Source organism: Carya illinoinensis, chromosome 12 (assembly GCF_018687715.1).
Source record: "Carya illinoinensis cultivar Pawnee chromosome 12, C.illinoinensisPawnee_v1, whole genome shotgun sequence".
Lineage (NCBI taxonomy): Eukaryota > Viridiplantae > Streptophyta > Magnoliopsida > Fagales > Juglandaceae > Carya > Carya illinoinensis.
This window is the reverse complement of record NC_056763.1, coordinates 4,281,540-4,302,728: the sequence shown is the minus strand read 5'-3', so window position 1 is coordinate 4,302,728 and position 21,189 is coordinate 4,281,540. Positions and strand designations below refer to the sequence as shown.

General features: G+C 37.5%; 1 protein-coding gene and 1 pseudogene across 1 annotated transcript; one reads left to right on the top strand and one right to left on the bottom strand.

The window, feature by feature from the left end:
- Positions 1–7,568: 7,568 nt before the first annotated feature.
- LOC122289213 lies at positions 7,569–8,663 on the top strand. The gene is made up of 3 exons (XM_043096192.1): positions 7,569–7,831; positions 8,027–8,158; positions 8,520–8,663. Exons 1-3 carry the CDS (start codon positions 7,790–7,792, stop codon positions 8,661–8,663), a joined length of 318 nt encoding a protein of 105 aa, XP_042952126.1. The 5' UTR covers positions 7,569–7,789.
- Positions 8,664–14,953: 6,290 nt separating this feature from the next.
- LOC122289212 lies at positions 14,954–20,033 on the bottom strand (annotated as a pseudogene).
- Between the last annotated feature and the right edge of the window lie 1,156 nt (positions 20,034–21,189).

The following is a 21,189-nucleotide window of genomic DNA, read 5'->3' as shown; positions in this document are numbered from 1 at the left end:
CAGCCATGAATCTAAGTGTGGTCCACCATAATATGTTATGATAAGTTAAGCTATTCTTCTTGTGGCCATAGGCAGTTGAAATGTCCAGGTAAAGAAGATAGTGTTGAAGAGCATGTAATCGGCATAGATCATGTTTCAAGAGATTTTTAGACTCAGTTAATAAGTGCTTTTTACACAAAAAGAACAATTTTAAATTTCATTGCAATGAGACTATTTATTCAAATATTTTTCAGGACATCTTTTATGTATATTTTCCATTTTTCTTTCAATAAATGAGATATTTTTTATCAAGTTGGATCTCTTTATTTGGCACAATTATGAAAGTACGTAACACTCTATGGGAAGGGTGTGTTACAGATTCCAATGGGAGTCATTTTGGAGAATATGCCAAAATGTGGCTTGGGCTTTCCCTTGGGGTGTTACAAATGGTACTAGAGCCTATCTTAATCAAAATTGTGAGACTTTAGCCATGTCACCCATTATGGAATGGCCCGACGAGGATGTTGGGAGTATAAGGGGGAGGGATTGTGGTATGCCGTACCAAGTGGTGACTATAGGTGGTTTATGAGATCTTGTATTGAGGGTGTTGGTAAATTTGTAATGCCCTAAGGGAGGTCCAAGCCACATCTGATTGGAGAATCTTTCGTTGAATTACCTGAGGTGCACTTGCTGAAAACCAGGGCCTACGCAACCCTAGAATGAATTGGGACTTTGTTATGGACACCCGGTGCCAATAAAAGGGAAAACAAATTTCCATCCCAAGCAATGTGGGATCCACCACCTATACTCCCTCAATGTCAGGTATCACAATCTCCCCTTTCAAATTACAAACGTCCTCATTGGACCATTCCATCATAGGTGGCACGGCTTAAGTCCCACATTTTTGGTTGGGTTAGGCTCTAATACCATTTGTACCACCACAAATGAGACCCAAGCCACATCCGAGTCTATACTCTAAAAGGACTTATCAGTGGTATAATTGGAGCATATTGGAATCATTATAAATATTAAGAACTTTTCTATTCCAAGAAATGTGAGATCCCATATGCTACCTATACTCACTCGATATGGGGTTTCACATGGGATGTGTATCTTGGCATGCTCCAAGAAATAAAGCAAAAAGTTTAATTGGGATGTAGGGAGTAATAAAGGTAAATGCACTTTAATGCCCAATAAAGTATTTAGGTGTAAGCATCCAACCATAAATGAAGTGATAAAGTACTTACATCATGTATAATGCATAATGAAGTGCTCACATATAAATGTCACATTATGTAGGTGATTCATTGGCTCTTGGAACCTTAAGGCAACTAAATCAGTTCTAATTGTGGTATTGTTTATGAACAAGGAATTGCAGTATCACTTGTGATACCCCTTTTTACGTGTATTTTCACTGAAGGAGTATTTTTAATTTAATTAATATATATATTCTTTTATTTTAAATTATTGTATTTCAATTGGTTTTATTTTATTTGATGTGGTGTTTAATTTATTTTAGTCATTTTATGTTTTTAAAATCGTTTTCGGCGGATCAATTTTTGGATTCCGGAAGTGAGGACTGGACCTCATTTCTTTTCCCTCATCTTTTCTTTTTCCCTTTTTTCTTTTTTCTTTTCTTTTTCTTTCCCTTTTTCCTTTTTCTTTCTTTTTTCTTTCTTTCTTCTTCCTCCTTCTTCCCGTGCGCGTGAGCTGCTTCTTTCTTCTCCTTCCCGTCGCCGTCCGTTGACCCGCCCAGTTCGCCCCCGCGCAGTACACCACCCCCACCGGTCGACTCCCCTCCGGCCGATGATCACCTCCCTCAATTTTCAAGCCAACCCATGTAGCCGTTAGCCGCCACACACGGCTGGAAGTCACGGTACCAGCTCTTCCTTCTCTCTTTATCGCCGGTTGCTTCCTCAGCCCAAAACTGCCGCTCGCTGGCGACATGGCCGACACCACTCACCCAGTTTTCTTCCCCTCTGGCCGGTGAACACCCCCACCAAAAATCACCTCTATCCGAGCCGCCGTTAACCCCCTAGAGCCCCTCCTTTCTGCACGGTTTTTGTGCTTTTTCGCTGCCGTCATTCCAACTCCGGCCACCATCTCTTTACCACTTCATTACCTACCTCTTGCCATCCTAAACCACCCATTTCTAGTCCCGATCCGATGCCGGAGCAGCTCCCATGAGCTCAACTATCCTAAACCACCCATTTCCAGCCCCGATCTGTTGCCGGAGCAGCTCCCACGAGCTCAACTCCGATCAGCCCCTTTTTGCACTTCCACCACCACCCACGGCCAAAGCTCACTTCTATTAGCCTCATAAACATCCCTAGGTCATTCTCTATCAATTTCATGTCTTGGTTTGTCCCCGTTCGAAAGTGGGTAATTTATTACCCACGGCCACAGTGTAAAATACACTATTACATTGTTTTTTCTCCGCCGTTTGCAACACCGCGACCTTTCAAAAAATACCGTATAGCGCTATAAGTATTTTTCCAAACTCTACTTTTAGATTTACAATAAATTATCTAGTTGGTTGGTTGTTTCCAGACTGAGTCTGAAGAGTTCGGGGGTCGGATGGATTGAGGACGGAGTTGTTTGGTTGATGTTGATATTTGTTTGAGATATTTGTACCTTGATGTTTGCATTGTATAGTGCACGCATGTTCATGTTTAAAAAAGGAAAAACTGGGTTTTCATGTAGTTGCATGCATGTACATGTGTTGGAACTTGAAAACTGAGCTTGTAAGCGAGAAATTATTTATGGTATATGTGAACGGTTGGACTGACTGGTTTGAGTCAGAGGCACACGGCGTAGGGATGGTGGTAAACAGGGATGGTGGTAGAATCCCGCCTGTGATTCTCACCTACGGTGTACTTAGGAATGGTGGTAAGTAGGGACGGTGGTAGAATCTCGCCTATGATTCCCACCTACGGTGCACGTGTAGGGACTGTGGTGAGCAAGGATGGTGGTAGAGTCCTGCCTATAGTGCTCTGATGGTTTGGTTTTTGGGCCATTATCGAGGATAATGGCGAGGTTATGTTTAAAGGATATGTTCTGGACCAAAATGGGATTTTGGCGTACGTGGAAAAATGTGGTTTTTGTGGGTCATGTGCATTTGCATTCTTTTATGCATATTGTTTGGGTTTTAATATGCTTTTATCTAGTGGTGTTTGGATCTTACTTACTTGCGGCACCATTTTTGATACCGTAGATTTTGATGCAGAGATCGAGGAGGAGGAGGAGGCTAAGCCTAAGGAGGCGGCTCCACCGGAGTATTGAGTTGAAGTTTATGCTTTGTAGTTGGTTTTGAAACTATATTCGTAGTTTGTAATATTTAATTATGTATGTTTTGAACGGTTTTGTATTAAACCAATAAAAATTCTGGTACATAGTTATGAGACTTTTGCTATCCGCTGCGTGTTTCTCTTTGCACATTTGTTGCTTATACACACACTTGACACTTGGCAATAGGGTGGTGACCCGTGTTGTCATCATCCGGACGTCTCGATTTTTCCGTGTCCATACGTGGGGATTTGGAGGCGTCACATCACTTATGACATTGATTTGGTCATCTATATCTACTACTCGACATTGAGGGAGTATGGAAGATGGAATTGGCGACATGGAGGATGGAATTGAAGACCACATTGTGAGCTATTATGAGAAGCCTTTTACGGAAGTATATTCATGGAGACCAAAGTTAGATGGGCTGGTGTTTGAGCCCATTGATCAAATGAGTGCAGATTGGTTGGAGCAAACTTTTGAGGAAGAAGAAGTTCTTGATGTGGTTAAAGGTATGGCGAAGGACAAGGCACCGGCCGCAGATGGTTTTTCCATTGCATTTTTCCAAGCATGTTGGGACATAGTGAAGGATGACATTATGAAAGTTTTTGGTGAATTTCATTCATTCCTAAAATTTGAGAAGAGTCTTAATACTACATTCATTTCTCTCATTCCTAAAAGGCAGGTGCAATGGAGATCAAAGATTTTCACCCTATTAGCTTGGTAAACGGGGCGTATAAAATTATTGTGAAAGTGTTAGCAAATCATCTCATTCCTTAAAAGGCAGATGCAATGGAGATCAAAGATTTTCGCCTTATAAGTTTGGTAAATGGGGTGTATAAAATTATTGCCAAAGTGTTGGTAAATCATATTAGTATGGTTATGGGCAAGATTATTTCAAAGTTTCAGAATGCATTTGTGAGGAGAAGACAAATTCTTGATTCGGTTCTAATTGCAAATAAATGCTGGAAAGGTATAATAAGAATGGGTAAATCTAGAGTTTTAGTTAAATTGGATATGGAAAAGGCTTTTGACCATGTCAATTGGGATTTTCTTCTATACTTGGGAGATTTGGTTTTGGTGAGAAGTGGTGTTCATGGATTTTAATTTTGATGGCCAAATCTTCGATATTAGTAAATGGAAATCAGGTTGGTTTTTTTAATAGCTCTCGGGATTTGAGGCAAGGAGACCCCTTATTTCCTTTCCTATTTGTAATAGTGATAGATCCATTGAGTGGTATGCTTGAGGCGGCTATCGAAGGAAGTTTTCTATCAGGATTTGTGGTGGGTAATTAGACACGGGATAGTATTTCAATATCACGTTTGCTTTTTGCAGACAGCACTTTGATTTTATGTGATAACTATCAAGATCACCTTCGTGTTTTGAGAGCATTACTATTATGCTTTGAAGCTGTTTTTGGTTTGAGATTTAGATTGTGTTTGGGTAGTGAGATTATCTCAAATATTCTATGAATAGTAGTGAAAAGTATTGAATAATAGTGCATAGTAGTACAAAATAGTAAAATGTAGGTGAAAAGTAATGATAAAATAATGAATAGTAGTGAAGTATTCTCACCACCCAAACCAGCTAATCTTTCCAAGTCTGAAATTGTTCCAGTGGGTACAATGAGGAATATTTTGGATCTAGCCAATATTTTGGGATGTAAGATAGTTGCGTTACCTATGAGATACCTTGGACTACCTTTAGGTGCCTCTCATAAATCAGTTTCTATTTGGGATGGGGTGATTGAGAAGATTAGGAGGAGAATAGCAGGCTGGAAAAAATTATGTTTGTCTAAAGATGGAAGAGTTACCTTGATCAAGAGCACTTTGACTAATCGCCCTACATATTTCCTCTCTCTCTTTCCTTGACCAGTGGGGGGCTGTTGAGAGGATTTATAGGAACTTTCTGTGGGATGGTATGGGGAGGAGAGAAAGTTTCATTTGGTGAGTTGGAAAAAGGTTAGTCTTCCGGTTGCTTATGGATGGTTGGGAGTGAGAAATTTAAGTCTTTTCAATAAAGCTCTACTTGGGAAATGGCTTTGGAGATACCTTAAAGAGAGCAATGCATTTAGGAGAAATTTTGTGGATGTTAAATATGGGAGGATGTGAGGGAGTCGGTTTACGAGTGAAGTTCGTGGGACGTTAGGAGTGGGTCTGTGGAAGTCTATTAGGCTGGGAAGGGGGGACTTTGTCAAGAATTCCATATTCAAGGTGGGAAATGGGGCAAAGATTTTTGGCACAACATCTGGTGTGGGGACTCTCCTCTTAAGGTTGTCTTTCCTAACCTTTTCAGGATTGTTAAAGATAAAGGAGCTGCAATGGCTGATTCTTATCGCTTTTCTAATAATTTGATTTGCTGGACAGTGGAATTTATTAGAGATGTGCAGGATTGGGAAGTAGGGGAAGTTTCTGACTTCTTAGGAAGATTATATGAGATGAAACTTGATCTGAATAGGGAGCACAGTCTGCTGTGGGTGCATCAGTTAATCTAAGATTTTTAGTGAGCTCTTATTATAAGGTGTTAACCAGTCATGCGGTCAAAGACTACCCTTGGAAAAGTATTTGGAGCCAAGGTGCCTAGTAAGGTTGCCTTTTTCTGCTGGCTGGTGTCCCTAGGGAAAATATTAACAGCAAACAATTTGAGGAAGAGAGGTTTTCAGATGGCTGAATGGTGTTATATATGTAAAAAGGATGGTGAATTTATTGACCATCTTTTTATTCATTGTGATGTGGCGACTCCATTGTGGAATGAGACTTTTGCAAGGATTGGGATTTCATGGGTGATACCTAGGCATGTGGTGGATTTCTTTGCTTGCTAGCAAGGTATCGGGGGGAGAAGTAATAGGACTGCAGTGCTGAAGATGATTCCCCTGTGCTTACTTTGGTGTTTATGTCTAGAGAGGAATGGGAGATGCTTTGATAATTGTGCACGTTCTATAGGGGAACTCGGAGTTTTTTCTTCGTACTATATTGGGTGAAGAATCTTGTAAGGAATGGAAATGATTGTACTGTTCTCTATCTTAGTTATTTTCTATTTTAGCTAGTAAGTAGGTGTTCTCATTTGTATATATCCTGTGTATTTGGGCTATGCCTATTTACTTGGAATAAATTTATCTTATTAATTATAAAAAAAAAAAAAAATATTTGCTACCTATCAGTTGGATCATTTTTGAAGTCTTATTGGCATTTAGTATTATAATCCCTTTCTGTCAAGGATACAATGTTAGATATCATAATTCAAAAAATCGGTAAGTAAACAACTAAGTAAACTTTATCAATAAACTCAAATAACGTATATAACATGCCCTTTTATAGGGTTGGGAATTTCACTTTCATAAAATTTTATTGCACCAGGTTATAAAGATCCAAAAATACCTCAAAGCATGAATAGAAATTTATATTAGAACTTAATGATAATAGTAGAGAATCACATTACCTGAAAACTTAGTAAACACTTTCAATGTCATTTTGTTGTGACAAACCAAATGCTAAGAGATTCAAATACAGTAAATAGATACATTACATATCAAGTAGGGTAAAATTGATTTTAATTTTTAATTGACATTCAGACATTTTTAGAGGACATTCATGCATATAACAACATTTTCCTTTTAATCTCTCAAGTGGCCAACTCACATTTACTCCACTTATTTAAGGGCTGACAATCTCAAGGATCTCAGTTACGTGCCTACAGCCCATCTAGGATATGGACCAAACAAGATGGCTTGCTCCCACCCCTCTATCTCTGGTACAATTGCACATCAATCATAAGGCCAACTGAAATGAAAACTTGAAAAATGTTATTTTAGAACTTATTTCGAAATTATTCAACCATATGAAGATGAACCCCCTAATTTTATATACTCAAAACCCCAGGCGCTTGGGTATGACATCAGTGTGTGAAGTTGGTGTTCTACTTTCACGCTGAATGTAATCCGGATGGGAAAAATGGCTGTTCAAAAAATAGATGGTAAAGTTTCTTAAACCATTCACATACTAGTGAGTGGTTTCTTCTAAAGTTTTAGCACTTATGTGATGATTGGGGATTAAGAAATCCTCTTATCAACAAACAATATCTGGTTAAGTTTGGGTTGTACGTAGGTTAAATGATGTCCTCTCTTTCTGTATTTTGAGGTCTAGATCTTGTATCATAAGGATTTTTTAACCTAAATCATTCCATGCGCAAGTATTGGTCTAAGAAATATAAGCCAATTGACATATGATCTTATTCGGTACTTTATATTTAATTTGTTGCTTTGTTACCTATCAAAAAAGAAAATTAGCTTGTTTTGTATGATGCAGTGAGACTGAGTGAATCACTCTACAGTGTTAAGAGTGTTGAAGAAAATGGTATGCTCTTGGATGAATTAAGTCGGCTTGCTGGGTTTGCTAGCTCTGAAAATTCCTGACTTCCTGTTGGTGCTCACGTTGCCACGCAATCTAACAAGATAGAAGAATCACATCTATGGTTATCGGGAAGAGAGTTTAGCACAAGTGTGGACTCTTCTCTTTCTGGTCATTTCATGTATGTTGATCCAGACATTTCAGCTGAACTGCGTAATAAGGTAAACTTGAATGTTTAGTGGGAAATAGTGTGTTTTGTTTGGAGTTTAGAGAATTTGATGCCAGCTGTCAATCTGTTATTAAGTGTTGTTTTTTTTTTGGGAGGGGGGGGGGGGGGGTGGACACCTTGCTTCTGTCGAGTAAGCATCTCTATAGGTACCTTGAGCAACTCCTGAGATGATTGATATCTTTGGTAGGTTGTTGAGGCTGCCACCAGAGAAGGTGCCAAAGTTGTAGAAAAATGGTTTGCTGGTTGCAATGCCAGTCATGTGGTTTGTGAAGGCACTTCTGTCCAAAGATATCTTGGCTACTCTAACAACCTTGTCACGGTGAGTGCCTCCTCAGTCATTTATATGTTTGTGAATGAAACTTATGTTTTATTTAGCTTTGAGGATATATATTTCTGTTATGAAGTTATATGTTGCGTAGATGGTTGGTATGCTTCACTTAATCTTTTTCGGCGGTCTTCCTATTTGCACATCATATTGGTGAAATTTCTGTAGTATGGAAAACATCAATGTACCTGATAGGAATTGGAGAGTTCTCTATGTAATTACTTTACTCACAATGAAGGTTATCTGTGTCTCAGTTACTGTGGGTAACATTGATATACCTGGTAGGAATCATAGAGTGCTCTACATAATTACTTTAATCACAATGAGGTTTATCTGATATACTAATGTCTCTCAGCCACTATGGGTTCTGAAAACAGCAAAGGATAAATATGTGCGACGGCTTGTTCATATGTCTACTGACTTGGCCAGGCAAATCAGTATGCTGATTGAAGATTCTCAAAAAGGCATTGCAAGGAAAAAGAACACAAAGCCATACTAGCAAGGACATGTCTCGATAAAATTAATCTCCCACCCACATACAATAATCTCATTTTCCAACCGTTAATTTTCTTACTAACTTTGTTCACAAGTTCCTTCAAATCTATAATTTAAGCATTCCTGAAACTATGGGGACTCCCAAATATTTGAAAGGAAAAATAACCTTGGAAAAACCAGTAATTCTCTTTAGATGACGTTTACGAGTGATGGAAATTTTATGCAAAAAAAACATTGCAGTTTTTTCTTTACTAACTGATTGACCAGACCACTCCTCATATGTAGCCAAAATTTCCAAAAGACAATAGATAGAATTCTGACCTCCATTAGTGAAAATAACCATGTCATCCGCATACATAAGGTAAGATATCAAACAAGTACCTCGAGGTTGAGAAAATTGGCCAAGTCTTTTCTCATCCACATTTTGCTTAATAAGCCTAGATAAGACTTCCTGCAAAATAATAAACAAGGGGACAAAGGGTCCCCTTATCTCAACCCGAGACCACCTTTGAAAAAATCTTTAGTAGTGCCATTCATCGTGATAGAAAACCAAGGAGTAGAAATACATTCATTGATCAAGGCACAGACTTGAGGAGAAAAACCAAAAGAGCAAAGAGCCTCCAACAGGAAGGCCCAACTAACATGGTCATATGCCTTCGCCATATCCAATTTAAGCACCACATTCCCCCCATGAACCTTCTTGTGAATAGAATGAATCATTTCCTAAGTAAGATTGATGTTCTCAAAAATACTTCTACCAGGGATGAATGCGCCTTGTTCCAGAGATATCATTTTAGAGAGAGGAGGAGACAAACGATTCACTATCACCTTCGAGTAGATTTTATAAAACACCGTACAAAGGCTTATGAGTCTAAATTTCTCAAACTCCGTAGGAATATCAGTCTTTGGGATTAAATCCACATAAGATGTATAAAATTTGGAAAATGTACCTCCTTAGAAAAATTCTGAGATTGCCGCCATAACACAGGTTGAATAATATCCCAACATCTCTTAAAAAATCCTGATCCAAATCCATCCGAGCCCTGTGCACTATTAGAAGGGATAGAAACCAAAGCTTGGTGAACTTTTTCAATAGAAGGAATAGCACAAATAGCGTTACTATTGGCCATAGATATAATCAACGAAATGAGATTAGTTAAATCGGATAGCCTACTAGAGGACTCTTCTTGCAAAAATTCTAAAAAATAATTAACAACAACTACATGAATTTCCTCCGGGGATCTCAAATAGGTAGCATCTTGAAGTCTCATATTCAAAACTCTTTTCTTCCTTTTATATGGTAAATAGGCATGGAAAAATTTAGAATTTTGGTCTCCTTCAAGTCACCACTTAACTTCCGACATTTGAGCCAATCTAATCTCTTCACGATGCCTCCATTTAGCCAACTCCATCTGTTTCTACAACATCTCATGTTCAATCCCAAGGTCCCATTCATTTAGCAAGGCTGACTCCAAAACATCGACCAGCTCTTCAAGAACCCGAATATCGAATCAGTTCTACGAAAGACATGCTTATTCCAATCTCGTATTGCCCCCCTCAGCTTTTTAAGTTTAAGGGCCAACTTCAAAAGACTAGTACCACCTATGTCCTCCTACCAAAAAGTAGCCACAAAAGAATGAAAACCTGCATGCTCAATCCACATTTTCTGTAAACAAAAAGGAGAAGGACTATAAGAGAAAGATCAAATTGAATCTCCATAAGCATCGGAGAATGACCTGATGTTGATCTCAATACATAATTGTTGGTTGCATTCGGAACTTTAGTTAGGCAACTAGCATTCAAGAAACATCTATCCAGTTTCACCCAACTCCTCAATAAACCACTCTGCCCATTACACCAAGAGAACCTCCTTCCCACATACTTCATTTCAATAATACCACACTGGTGAAACCAAGAATTAAAATCTTCAATTGCTGCTATCAGACGAGGTCTCCCACCCCGACGTTCAGAGTCCTTCCTTCTGATATTAAAATCTTCTGCAATAAGACATGGTTCATAGCCTAGGACCTGGCTATTTAACTACTCCCATAAGGCTCTTCTATCAATCATAATGCTTTTGGTAGAAACAAAATAGCAAGGGAAAAATTATTGAGACCATCACCAACTTGAAGTAAAATAAATTGTTCACTGCTTAAAACCAATTGAACTGAGATAACATCCTGCCAAAACACCCAAATTTTCCTGGCTACCCCTTCATTAGTAATCAACTGATCCATATGTAAGAGATGCAACAAACCTTGAGCTTTCTCAGATGATGTAAAAGGTTCCATCAAAGCAACAATTTTAGGTTTCATTTTAACAACCAACTTCTTTAATCTCCCTCTCGAGGTACCTAGACCTCGGATGTTCCATGATAAAATTGGACCAATCATAGAGAAAGTTTATTGGGTTTGGCTAACACCTGAGACGATCTCTGAACATTTGCAAACATCTTCCAAGCTCTCTTTTTTTTTTTTTTTTTTTTTTTTTTAAATTCATGGTCCTCATTTTCAATGGCATAATCTTTAGGTTTAGTAAAGATCTCAGCATCGAGTTCCGGATCAGGTTCAGAAACAGAGTCATCCAACGTAAAGGTCGCAGCAGTAGGTGCATTAGCATCATCATCACCACTGGTTGCCAGAAGTCCCTCTCCTACAACCTCTTGAATATTTTCAACCCTTTCAATCTGTTGTTCACCCTCTTTAGGCAAATTCTCTTCACCCAGCTTAACATCAACGTTGGTTTCCTCCATTGGGATATTACAGGAAACTTGCATTCTACTGTAAAACGTATCCTCCTCCTGAATATGGATTGATTCCACCAAATCCACAACTTGGGAGGCAACTTTTTATTAGTGTTGCCAAGATCAGAGTCTGAGATAACCAATGTACCTTTGCCTTTTCCAACATCATCGAGTAGGGGAGTAACTTTAACTTCCTTCACTGTTTCAATCTCTAATCTCTTCTTCCTCTCCCAAACTTTTTCACCATTTTGCGGGTACGCACATTGGATCTTGAACCGAGAACAGAAAGTTGGTAAGGTCTTATAGATCACTTCCTATTTATGACCACTCCCTAGCAACCTGATCCAAAAATAAGGATTGGCTCCTTCGCTGCATCCATCTCCAAACACAAACGTGCACCATCTATATGAGTTGCACAAACTGTAGGGCTGTCTATGTGAATATAACAACACCCTATCGGTGTAGTGAAGATTTTTAAAATTGATTCTTGGTAAAAGTTGGTCGAGAGCCCTGGCAACACAATCCAAATAGGGACCAAAGAAGGCTTTTCATCTTCATTCAAATCAGTTTTCTAGTGAAACACATGGTGTTGGACACCATTCACCTCACAGACTACATATGAAAGAGATTTCTAAAAATTTGATTCATTTGACATGCAGACAAACACGTTTCTAGGATGCCTCATCATTGAAACAACTGGTAAGCATGATAGACCCCGAAGGGCATCTAGGACCATGTCGAAGCCCTGGTCCAAACAAGATCACAAAACGTGGCCTAGATGAAAAGTCACCACCACATGATTGCTTGCAGTTGTGCATGCCTAGTCCAGTTGATACTTGGAATGAACTTGTGTTTGGAATCATCAGAAGAGAATATGGGGGCAACAAAAGCTTTCCACCATGAGATATTGTTTTTGGTTGCCAAGCAGCCTACATAGTTATGTTCATGTGAATATGCAGTGACTAGTTTGGTAAGGTTTAATTTATATTGAAGACGTGGTAAATTTATTCTTTTATTCTTTCATTTTAATTTCTTGTAGAGAAACTAGTTACTATAATATATGGGAGGATAAGCAACTAGTTTATTTATTAAAGGTGTTTTCTTTCATTTCTGAATTATAAGTTACTATATGTTTCTATTGAATTTGCCAAGTTTTGTTAAAATCCCAATCATTGTTATATAATAGAAGGTTACAGATTTAATTAATTGGCATTTATTACTTTTAAAATCAAAATTATGTGCAAAATCATAAGTGGATTGAAGAAATGTTAGTCTTTAAAGCTGGCCTAGATTCTTTCCATTCATGTTTTAAGTGCCCAATATAAATATTACTTACAAAAAAGAATATTCTAAGAGTTTTTTAAGCTTGTTTTTTGTCCTTCTTTCTAGCTTACATTCGCATGAACATTTTTTTTTTAAACAATTAAAACAATAATGCTACAAGGAAGCGCTCTTAATAGCACGAAATTGCTAACATGGATAAATTAAAGAAACAATGAAACAAAACAAATTTCTCATCGGGTACAACTTCAGCCTTTCTCATTCGCCCTTCCTCTGCACAGCCTCTCTCTCTCTCTCTCTCTCTCTCTCTCTCTCTCTCTCTCTCTCTCTGTGAGTTGGTTCTTTTTAGCTTTCAAAAATTAAAGTTCTCTTGGGTTGGTTCCAAACCAAGAAGAGACCATATTCACCATATTCAAGGCGTATAGGAGAAATTTTGGATTTCCAACACCATTTTTCAGATATCAACATTTGCCTCTATTGGGTTCTTTCACTCACTATTATTTACTTAATTTAAATGCTACTTCTTTGATTTTTTCCTTAGATCTACCAGCCATGAGATGAAACTTTATTCATAAAGAGTTTTTAAGAGACAAAATTGTTCATGCTATGCAATCTCAGAGGAAAATTTAGATGAAGGCAGTAACGACATAGACAACCAAAACACACCTCTAGCAAGACTTGAAAAAGTTGGTCATACAAAAAAGGTGGTCAAAATGGTGGCATCTACACAAAACCTTATGTTGACTATGAGGTGTGCGACACTAAATGACGTTCTATTTTTTTAATGCCTTTAAATAACAATCGAAGTGGTAATACATTTACATCATCATGGGAATATAATGCACATAATTGGGATGATGGTGAATCAGTTAGTGGTTCACTGAAGCATGGTTTTATAATGAATGATGTCACAGTAAATGAATCAAGGAATCCCCAATATGGCACCGCTCCTCACTCTACACTGTTCAATTTGTGCATCAAGACCATAGCAAGAATACACGTTATACCAACTAGTAAATAGATAGTAAGAGGATATTAAGCTATCTCAGCTTCAGAAACAATTTGAAATTCAAATCTATGTGTTCCAAAGATCTCATTTAAAGAAAAAAAAAAATCATCAACGATACCTTTTGCTCAAATGGCTACATCTCTCTCAGTGAAATTTTTTTTGACTCTCGACATACTTTCCCAAGAAACACGGTTTGTTCTCATCCAAACATTTTTAGCATACTAACGGCTAATTTGATTGCAGTTATGTTAGGGGATAAAGAACTTATCTCATTGGATTTCAGTTTATCATTTAATTTCACTTTCCTTCTCGTTCCCTTGTTTTCTTGTAAATAATTGGTGCTCTTCTTCTCCTAGATTGATTGATGTGAATCACAATCGACTCGCTTTGAGACCTAACAACAATATTGGAAAACCAACCAAAGAAAGCCAAAATCAAGTCTATGGATGGAGAATTTAGACCCGTTGAGAACTCATTTCAATAACCTAGATTATATTAAAATCTAGACTCGTTGAAGAATCCGTCTCAAGAACCTGGATTACAAAGGAGGAACGCCACAAAGGTTGTGATTTACCTTTGATAAGTTTAAATGTTCAAAAAAAAAAAGAGGAGATAAACTCGACTCACAATGAATAAAATTCATCAATTTCAATAATGTCTAACCCTCTCAAATGAGGCTACCGTTAGTTTAAATACACAATTCCACAAAACCCTAAGTGAGCCGCATTACTGTAGCGTGAATAGTAATGCGCTACAATAATTTATAAAACCCTAGTTCAAATAATATAATACTTTCCAAATAAGCCCTTGGCCAAAATACAATGCCTTCCCAAAAATCTTAATTCATAAGAAATAAGACTTGTGGGCTGGGACTACTTTTGCTCTTACATTTTTTAATAACATGTTTATGCTTTCACAGTCTGAAAGTGAAAAGTAAAAATATTTTGTTTTGCATTCTGAACTCTGTAAATGCTCATATTTGCACACTAGTATATATTCTCTACTTACTAAGTTACTGATAACTCACCCCATATCTCCTCAATATTTTTCAGATGATTTTAGATATTTCAGCTGAGAATCAAATTATGAAACATTGGGTGAGATGATTTAAGAATGGTAGTTTAAGTTTACAGAGTTTCTATATGTGTATTGGCGAAGTTTATTAAGAAATTTTATTATGTTTTGAAAACTTAGCATTTTGGGAAATTTATTATATTGAAGAAATTAGTTTGAATCACAATTTTGTTATGATATTAGGAATTTAGAGTCTATAATTATATTGTTGAAATGGGGGTTTAAGTGATAGGAAGTAACTCTCCAACCCCTCCAAGACTGGGGCGTTACAAATAATATCTCCATAACTCCTACAAATCTCTGAAAGCATTAAGCAATCTAAGACAAGTTTCCGAAGTCTCAACTTGAAGGAACCAATTTTAACTTCTTTGTTTCATGATTTATCTCCTTGTGGAGATTTAATGGAGAATCAAATGCAAGGTCAACAAGTTCTTCTCTAACCATGTTATTTTCATCTCTAACCACTTCATCTGTAGCAACCTTTGCTAAAGTGATGATAGATGATAACACCCTAATAGAATCGTTACTGCCTACTGGTGACCCAATGTGAACAAGAATCCCATTTGGGCCCCACCCAACCCGGAATGATCTACCCATGAACAAGCCTGCACCCATAATGTTGCAAGAATGGCTTCCAGTTACTAGTGTTTCTTTCTTGAGGTGTAGCTTAAAACCTGGTTCAGGTTTTAAAGGCCTCAGAGATAGACCCTTATTTTGTTTGGCCATCAGAATGGCTCCATGAGAGTTTGAGTCAAAACTACCATGGTCATACTCCAGCAATGGTAATGGGGCTCTTCAAGCAATGGGTGGACTAGATCTATGGCTAATCATTTGAGCAGAGTTGCGGAAGGGAGATCTTACGCTGTCTTTACAAAAGGATGGCTTCTGGTATGTGGTATTTCACTGGTATCCTTTGCCTCCTTTTCCTCATCAGGAAACATTAACATTTTCATCTCTCTCATTCTTATAGGGTCAAGCCCAAGATGGGCAAGAAGAGAGTGAGAGAGCACAACACTAGTGGCTTCCATGTGTGTTTCTTCATCAATATCAGGAGCCTCACCACTATTCATACCCATGGGATTCTGAACTATAGTTGCATCATCCATTACAATATCTTCCTCATCATCTTCATTCAAACCAAACCTGCTGAAATGTTGAACCAGGAATTTCCATTCACCATTTGCTGGGTCAAACGAAATGAAGCAACCCCCTGTCTTTCTGCAATGATTCTTAATTTTTCCACAATCATCTCTAGTTTTCCCTCTTCAAAACCTAGGGATCTCACTTGTAGCACTAAAGTCACCTCAACAGCCTTGTTAAGTCCCCGTCCAACTCTAGGCGTAGCATTTTCATCCTTATAAACAACTATCTCATGCCTATGGAACTGCAAAATGACATGTAGATCCAACCATCTAATGTCAGTCTTCCCAAGAAACTTGATCGATCCATAACCCAGCCTCCCAACTATGAAGTCCAAAACTCCGCTGCAATAACCAGGAAGTTCCCATGTAGCCAATTCCTTCAAACAGGGTCTCATGTGATACTCAGCTGACCTTAAAGTAAGTAAGATAGCTTCAACCTCACTCAAAATCCCGCACAAAGAAAAATCGTTGTTTTGAGATGTCATTCTTTTCTTGTAATGAGATACAACTTCTGAACTAGTTCCCACATCAAAGTCCACTTCACAAGAACTACTAAATGACACGTTTCTTCTACTCTGAAGTTCACTGGAAATCCCTAGTAGCATAAAAATACTGAATTAGTTCACTGAAAACACACTACACTAATTTTCATACGTGGAGTAACATAATCGTAATTTCCTAGCAACTAAACTAGAACAAACAGAATTTCCCCAATTGAAACCATTACGGCAGAACACACATTTTTACTTGCATTTAGAGAAAAAAAAAAGGAAAAAAATTGGTCTTCAATCATTCAAAAGAAACCTTCATCTGCATTGATTAATTACCTAAATTCCACATTTTATAAATATCAGGCAATAAACACTAAAAATTAACCCCTAAAAGAAGCTAGATCTCCTCATATCGAACCCAAAAATGACAGCCTTCGACCCTTTGACACGCGGAAAGTTGTGCTTTCACATTGCTCTCCTAGTTGTCGCATCTTAAAACCACAAAATGTTGCTTGCTAATTAGCTAGTAATTTTATTGTTCTCAGGTCCCAAATAATGAAGAAGGCTGAGAATTAAATGTTACGATCCTAAAGGTTAAAGATTTAACTAAATTAGTATCTAATAGTCTTAGTGCTTTTGGATCAATGGTTGAGTATTTAACAATTGGTATCAGAGCTAGGTTCCATGTCAAGGGTTCAAATCATGAAGGGGACAACCTATAGGCTTGATTAAAATGCATTTGGTCTCACAAATGCACCTTCAACATTTCAAGATCTTATGAATGATGTTTTTAGGCCTTCTTTGAGAAATTTGTAATTGTTTTCTTTGATGATATCCTTGTATATAGTAAGGATATAGAATCTCATTGTGTACATTTTGCTATTGTGTTAGCAACTTTAGAACATAAAAGGCTCTATGCAAAAAGATCCAAATGTCACTTTGCTTATGAAGAAATAGAGTACCTTAGCCATCTCATTTCAAGAGCTGGAGTCAAAGCAGACCCAAAGAAACTTGAAGCCATGATCAGTTGGCCCATACTAAAGAATGTGAAAGGTTTGAGGGATTTTCTTGGACTAACTGGCTATTACAGAAAATTTATTAAAGCCTATGGTCTTATAGCAGCACCATTGACTGCATTATTGAAGAAAGATTCATTCCTATGGACTTCAGAAGCTAAAAATGCATTTGAGGAATTGAAAGCAACTGTCAAAAGTTCACCTATGTTGGCATTACTAGATTTCACAAAGGCTATTAGCATTGAGTGTGATGCCTGTGTAAATGGAGTTGGAGCTGTACTAATGTAGGATCAAGGACCTTTGGCTTTCTTGAGCCAAGCATTGAAAGGGAAAAATTTGTTGTTGTCCATATACGAGAAGGAGTTTTTAGCTTTAGTGCTAGCAGTTAAAAAGTGGAGGCCTTACATTCTTGGTAGTGCTTTTGTAGTGAGAACAGATCATCATAGTTTGAAGTATTTACTAGAATAGAAGGTTGGTATAGCAGCTCAACAGAAGTGGTTTTCTAAGCTCTTAGGCTATGAGTTTACAATTGAATACAAGAAGGGAGTGGATAATAAAGTAGCTAATGCTTTGTCAAAAAGGGATGAGGTTGATGATTCTATTTCCTTGAATGCAATTACAGTTCCTAATCCTACATGGTTAGAAGATATTTGAAGAGCTTATGCCAAAGATCTTGAGGTGAAGCAGAAGATAGCAGAACTGCCACATGATCAATCCTCTTCAAATATGGTTCTAAGTTAAGGCATCCTTTTTAAGAAAGGAAGAATTTATATCCCTAATTGTTCAGATTTAATGTCAAAGATTTTATACTATGTTCATGTTAGCCCAATAACTGGACATTTAGGATTTCATAAATTCTTGCATAGGGCCAAAACTAATTTTTATTGGCCTGATCTTAAGCTTTAGGTGAAAAATTTTGTTAAAGAATGTGAAGTGTGTCAAAGGAATAAAGGGGAGAACATATTGCCAGCTGGTTTATTACAGCCTTTACCCATTCCTCAACAAATATGGACTAATGTGTTTATGGATTTTGTTAAGGAACTGTCTCTATCAAAAGGGTTTTCTGTAGTCATGGTAGTGGTTGATAGGCTATCGAAGTATATACATTTCTTAACCTTGAAGCATCCATTTATAGCAGCCATAGTTGCTGCATTATTTGTGAACAATATCTTTAAACTATATGGGATGCCCAACAGCATTGTGTCTGATCAAGGGGCCACTTTTACAAGTTCTTTTTGGAAGGAATTTTTCAAGTTACAAGGAGTAAATTTGTCTTACACCTCAGCTTACCATCCTCAAACTGATGGTCAAACTGAGGCAGTAAACAAATGCTTGGAACACTTTCGGAGATCCTTCTCAGGTGACAAACCATGGGGTTGGTTTGATTGGTTGCCACTTCCTGAATGGTGGTACAACACCACTTGTCATACCTCCACTAGAATGACGCCATATGAAGCAATGTATAGTGTCCCTCCTATGAAGTTACAGCAGTACATTCCTGGTTTTTCTCAAAACTAGGCTATGGATGAGTCATTTAGAACAAAAGAAGAGATGTTAGTAGTATTAAAGCATAATTTGATGTTGGCTCAAGATAGAATGAAACTCTTTTTTGAAAAAAGGCATACTGAAAGGGAGTTCATGGTAGGTGACTGGGTCTAATTTAAGGCTTCAGCCTTATAGACAAACTTCTTTAGCACTTCGAAGGAATATGAAGTTGGCACCAAAGTTTTTTGGTCCATTCCAAGTTGTAAGTAGAATTGGACAGGTTGCATACAGATTGGGTTTACCACCCCAATCTTGTTTGCATCCTCTTTTTCATGTGTCCTCTTTAAAGAAGAAATTGGGCTCACATATATCTCCTTTGTTTACCTTGCCACCAATTGATGCACAAGGGGAACTTGAGCCTGAACCACAACAAATTTTGGAGCGCAAGAGTAGAAAGGTTAATAACAAAGCTGTTGTGGAAGTGTTGGTTCAATGGTTGGATGCTACACCAGAAGAAGCGACTTGGGAATCATACTAGAAGCTCAAGGAAAAGTTTCCTCACCTTATAGGCAAGGTGCTTTGAAGGGGAGAAGTGTGTAAGACACTGTTGTGGAAGTGTGAAGGCCTTTAGAAGTTGGTTGTGAAAGTGTTAAGAAACTTTGGTGCAGTGTTGTATTGCCTAGGGCCAAACGACAAGGAGTTTAATAAGCATGTTGTAATATGAGTTGTAGTTTAGTGTGGATTTAAATAGCACGGCGCCGTTTTGCATTGGGAAGAAATGTTTTAAATGAGACGATGTCGTGTAAGTATAAAATATTAGAAGTGAAACGCTGCTGTTTGTAGTGCTTTTCAACTATAAAAACAAACTGAAATGAAGAAGAAGGCATCAGAAGTTCATGCAATTGTCTCTCTTCATCTGTCTGTTTTTCATTTCTTTCTCTCTTATTTTCTTCTATTTCTTGGAGATTGACTCTCTCAAATGAGTCTAGGGTCCATTACATTAAGTAGTAATTTTCTTTTCTTTTCTTATCCTAAATTTTTAGAGCAAACAAAAAAAATCAAAGAGAACTTGATAGTGGTGACCAGAGACTTGACTACTTACCAGAAACTAGGAGTAGAGACGAGGATACCATGGTTGCAGCAAGAGGAGTAATGAAAGTTCAAGTGACTGGGCTTTTTAGGGTTTTGCTAGAATAGGTCCACTGGTTCTTCCGGTTGGCCAGATATTACATTACCTTATTGCACTTTAAAAATAGTAAGGGAAAAAAAACGTCCACATTGAATTAGCCACATTGGTTTCTTTCTTATGCTACATTTGGATGTTGAGTTAAGTTGAATTGAGATAAAAATTAAAAGTCGAATAAAGTATTGTTAGAATATTATTTTTTAATATTATTATTATTATTATTTTGAAATTTGAAAAGTTGAATTGCTTATTATATTTTGTGTTGAAATTTTAAAATATTATAGTGATTAAATAAAATAAATTGAAATGAGTTAGAGATCCAGGCCTAAATTATTTTTCATTTTCAAATTTAACTCATTGATAAAATTGGTCCACATTGAATTAACCAAATCCATTTCATCCCAAATACGAGGTACGTAATTTTATCATTTTCTTCAAAAATGAAAAGTTCAACAAGTTTAAATACATTGTTTATTAATTTTAGCTCTCCCGCGGCTTTTTCTCTCTCTTCTTCTTCCCTCTCTTTCTCCCGCATCTCTTCCTTCTTTCTATTTTTCTATTTTTTTTTCTCCTCTCTTCTTCTTCTTCTCTTTCCCTCCCGCGGCTCTTCTTCTTCCCTTTTCACTTCCTTCTCTCCAGCACGGCACCGTGCCAGCTTCTCTCCAGCACTGAGTTTCAATAACACCGTTAAATCCGAAACCCTAGCCTTTATTTTACTCTTGATTTTTGTGTTTGGGTTTGATTTCTTTTGGAACTGAAGGAAGCATTGGTTTTGCAGGTCCGGTAAAATCCACAACAGTTCATCTCCGAGACGTTTGCAGGTCAGTATGCAACGGAAGCCAAGGAAACTAATTTAATTCCTCGTACAGCCATCTTCCTGGTTCTTTATATAATTTCGTGTCGAAACAGGAAATTTTTTTATGAGTATTTGTAAAATAGGACTTCGCTTTTGAGTGTTTGATGCTTTTCTTGGGAAATCTCATTGTTGATTTGGTTGGCACAATTTTTAGGTCTAGATCTGGTCAATTTTCTTGCGATTACGATTTGTTGATTTGGTTCCAAGTCTTCTTTTCACTTGTGTTATAGCCGTTTGTTGTTTCCAA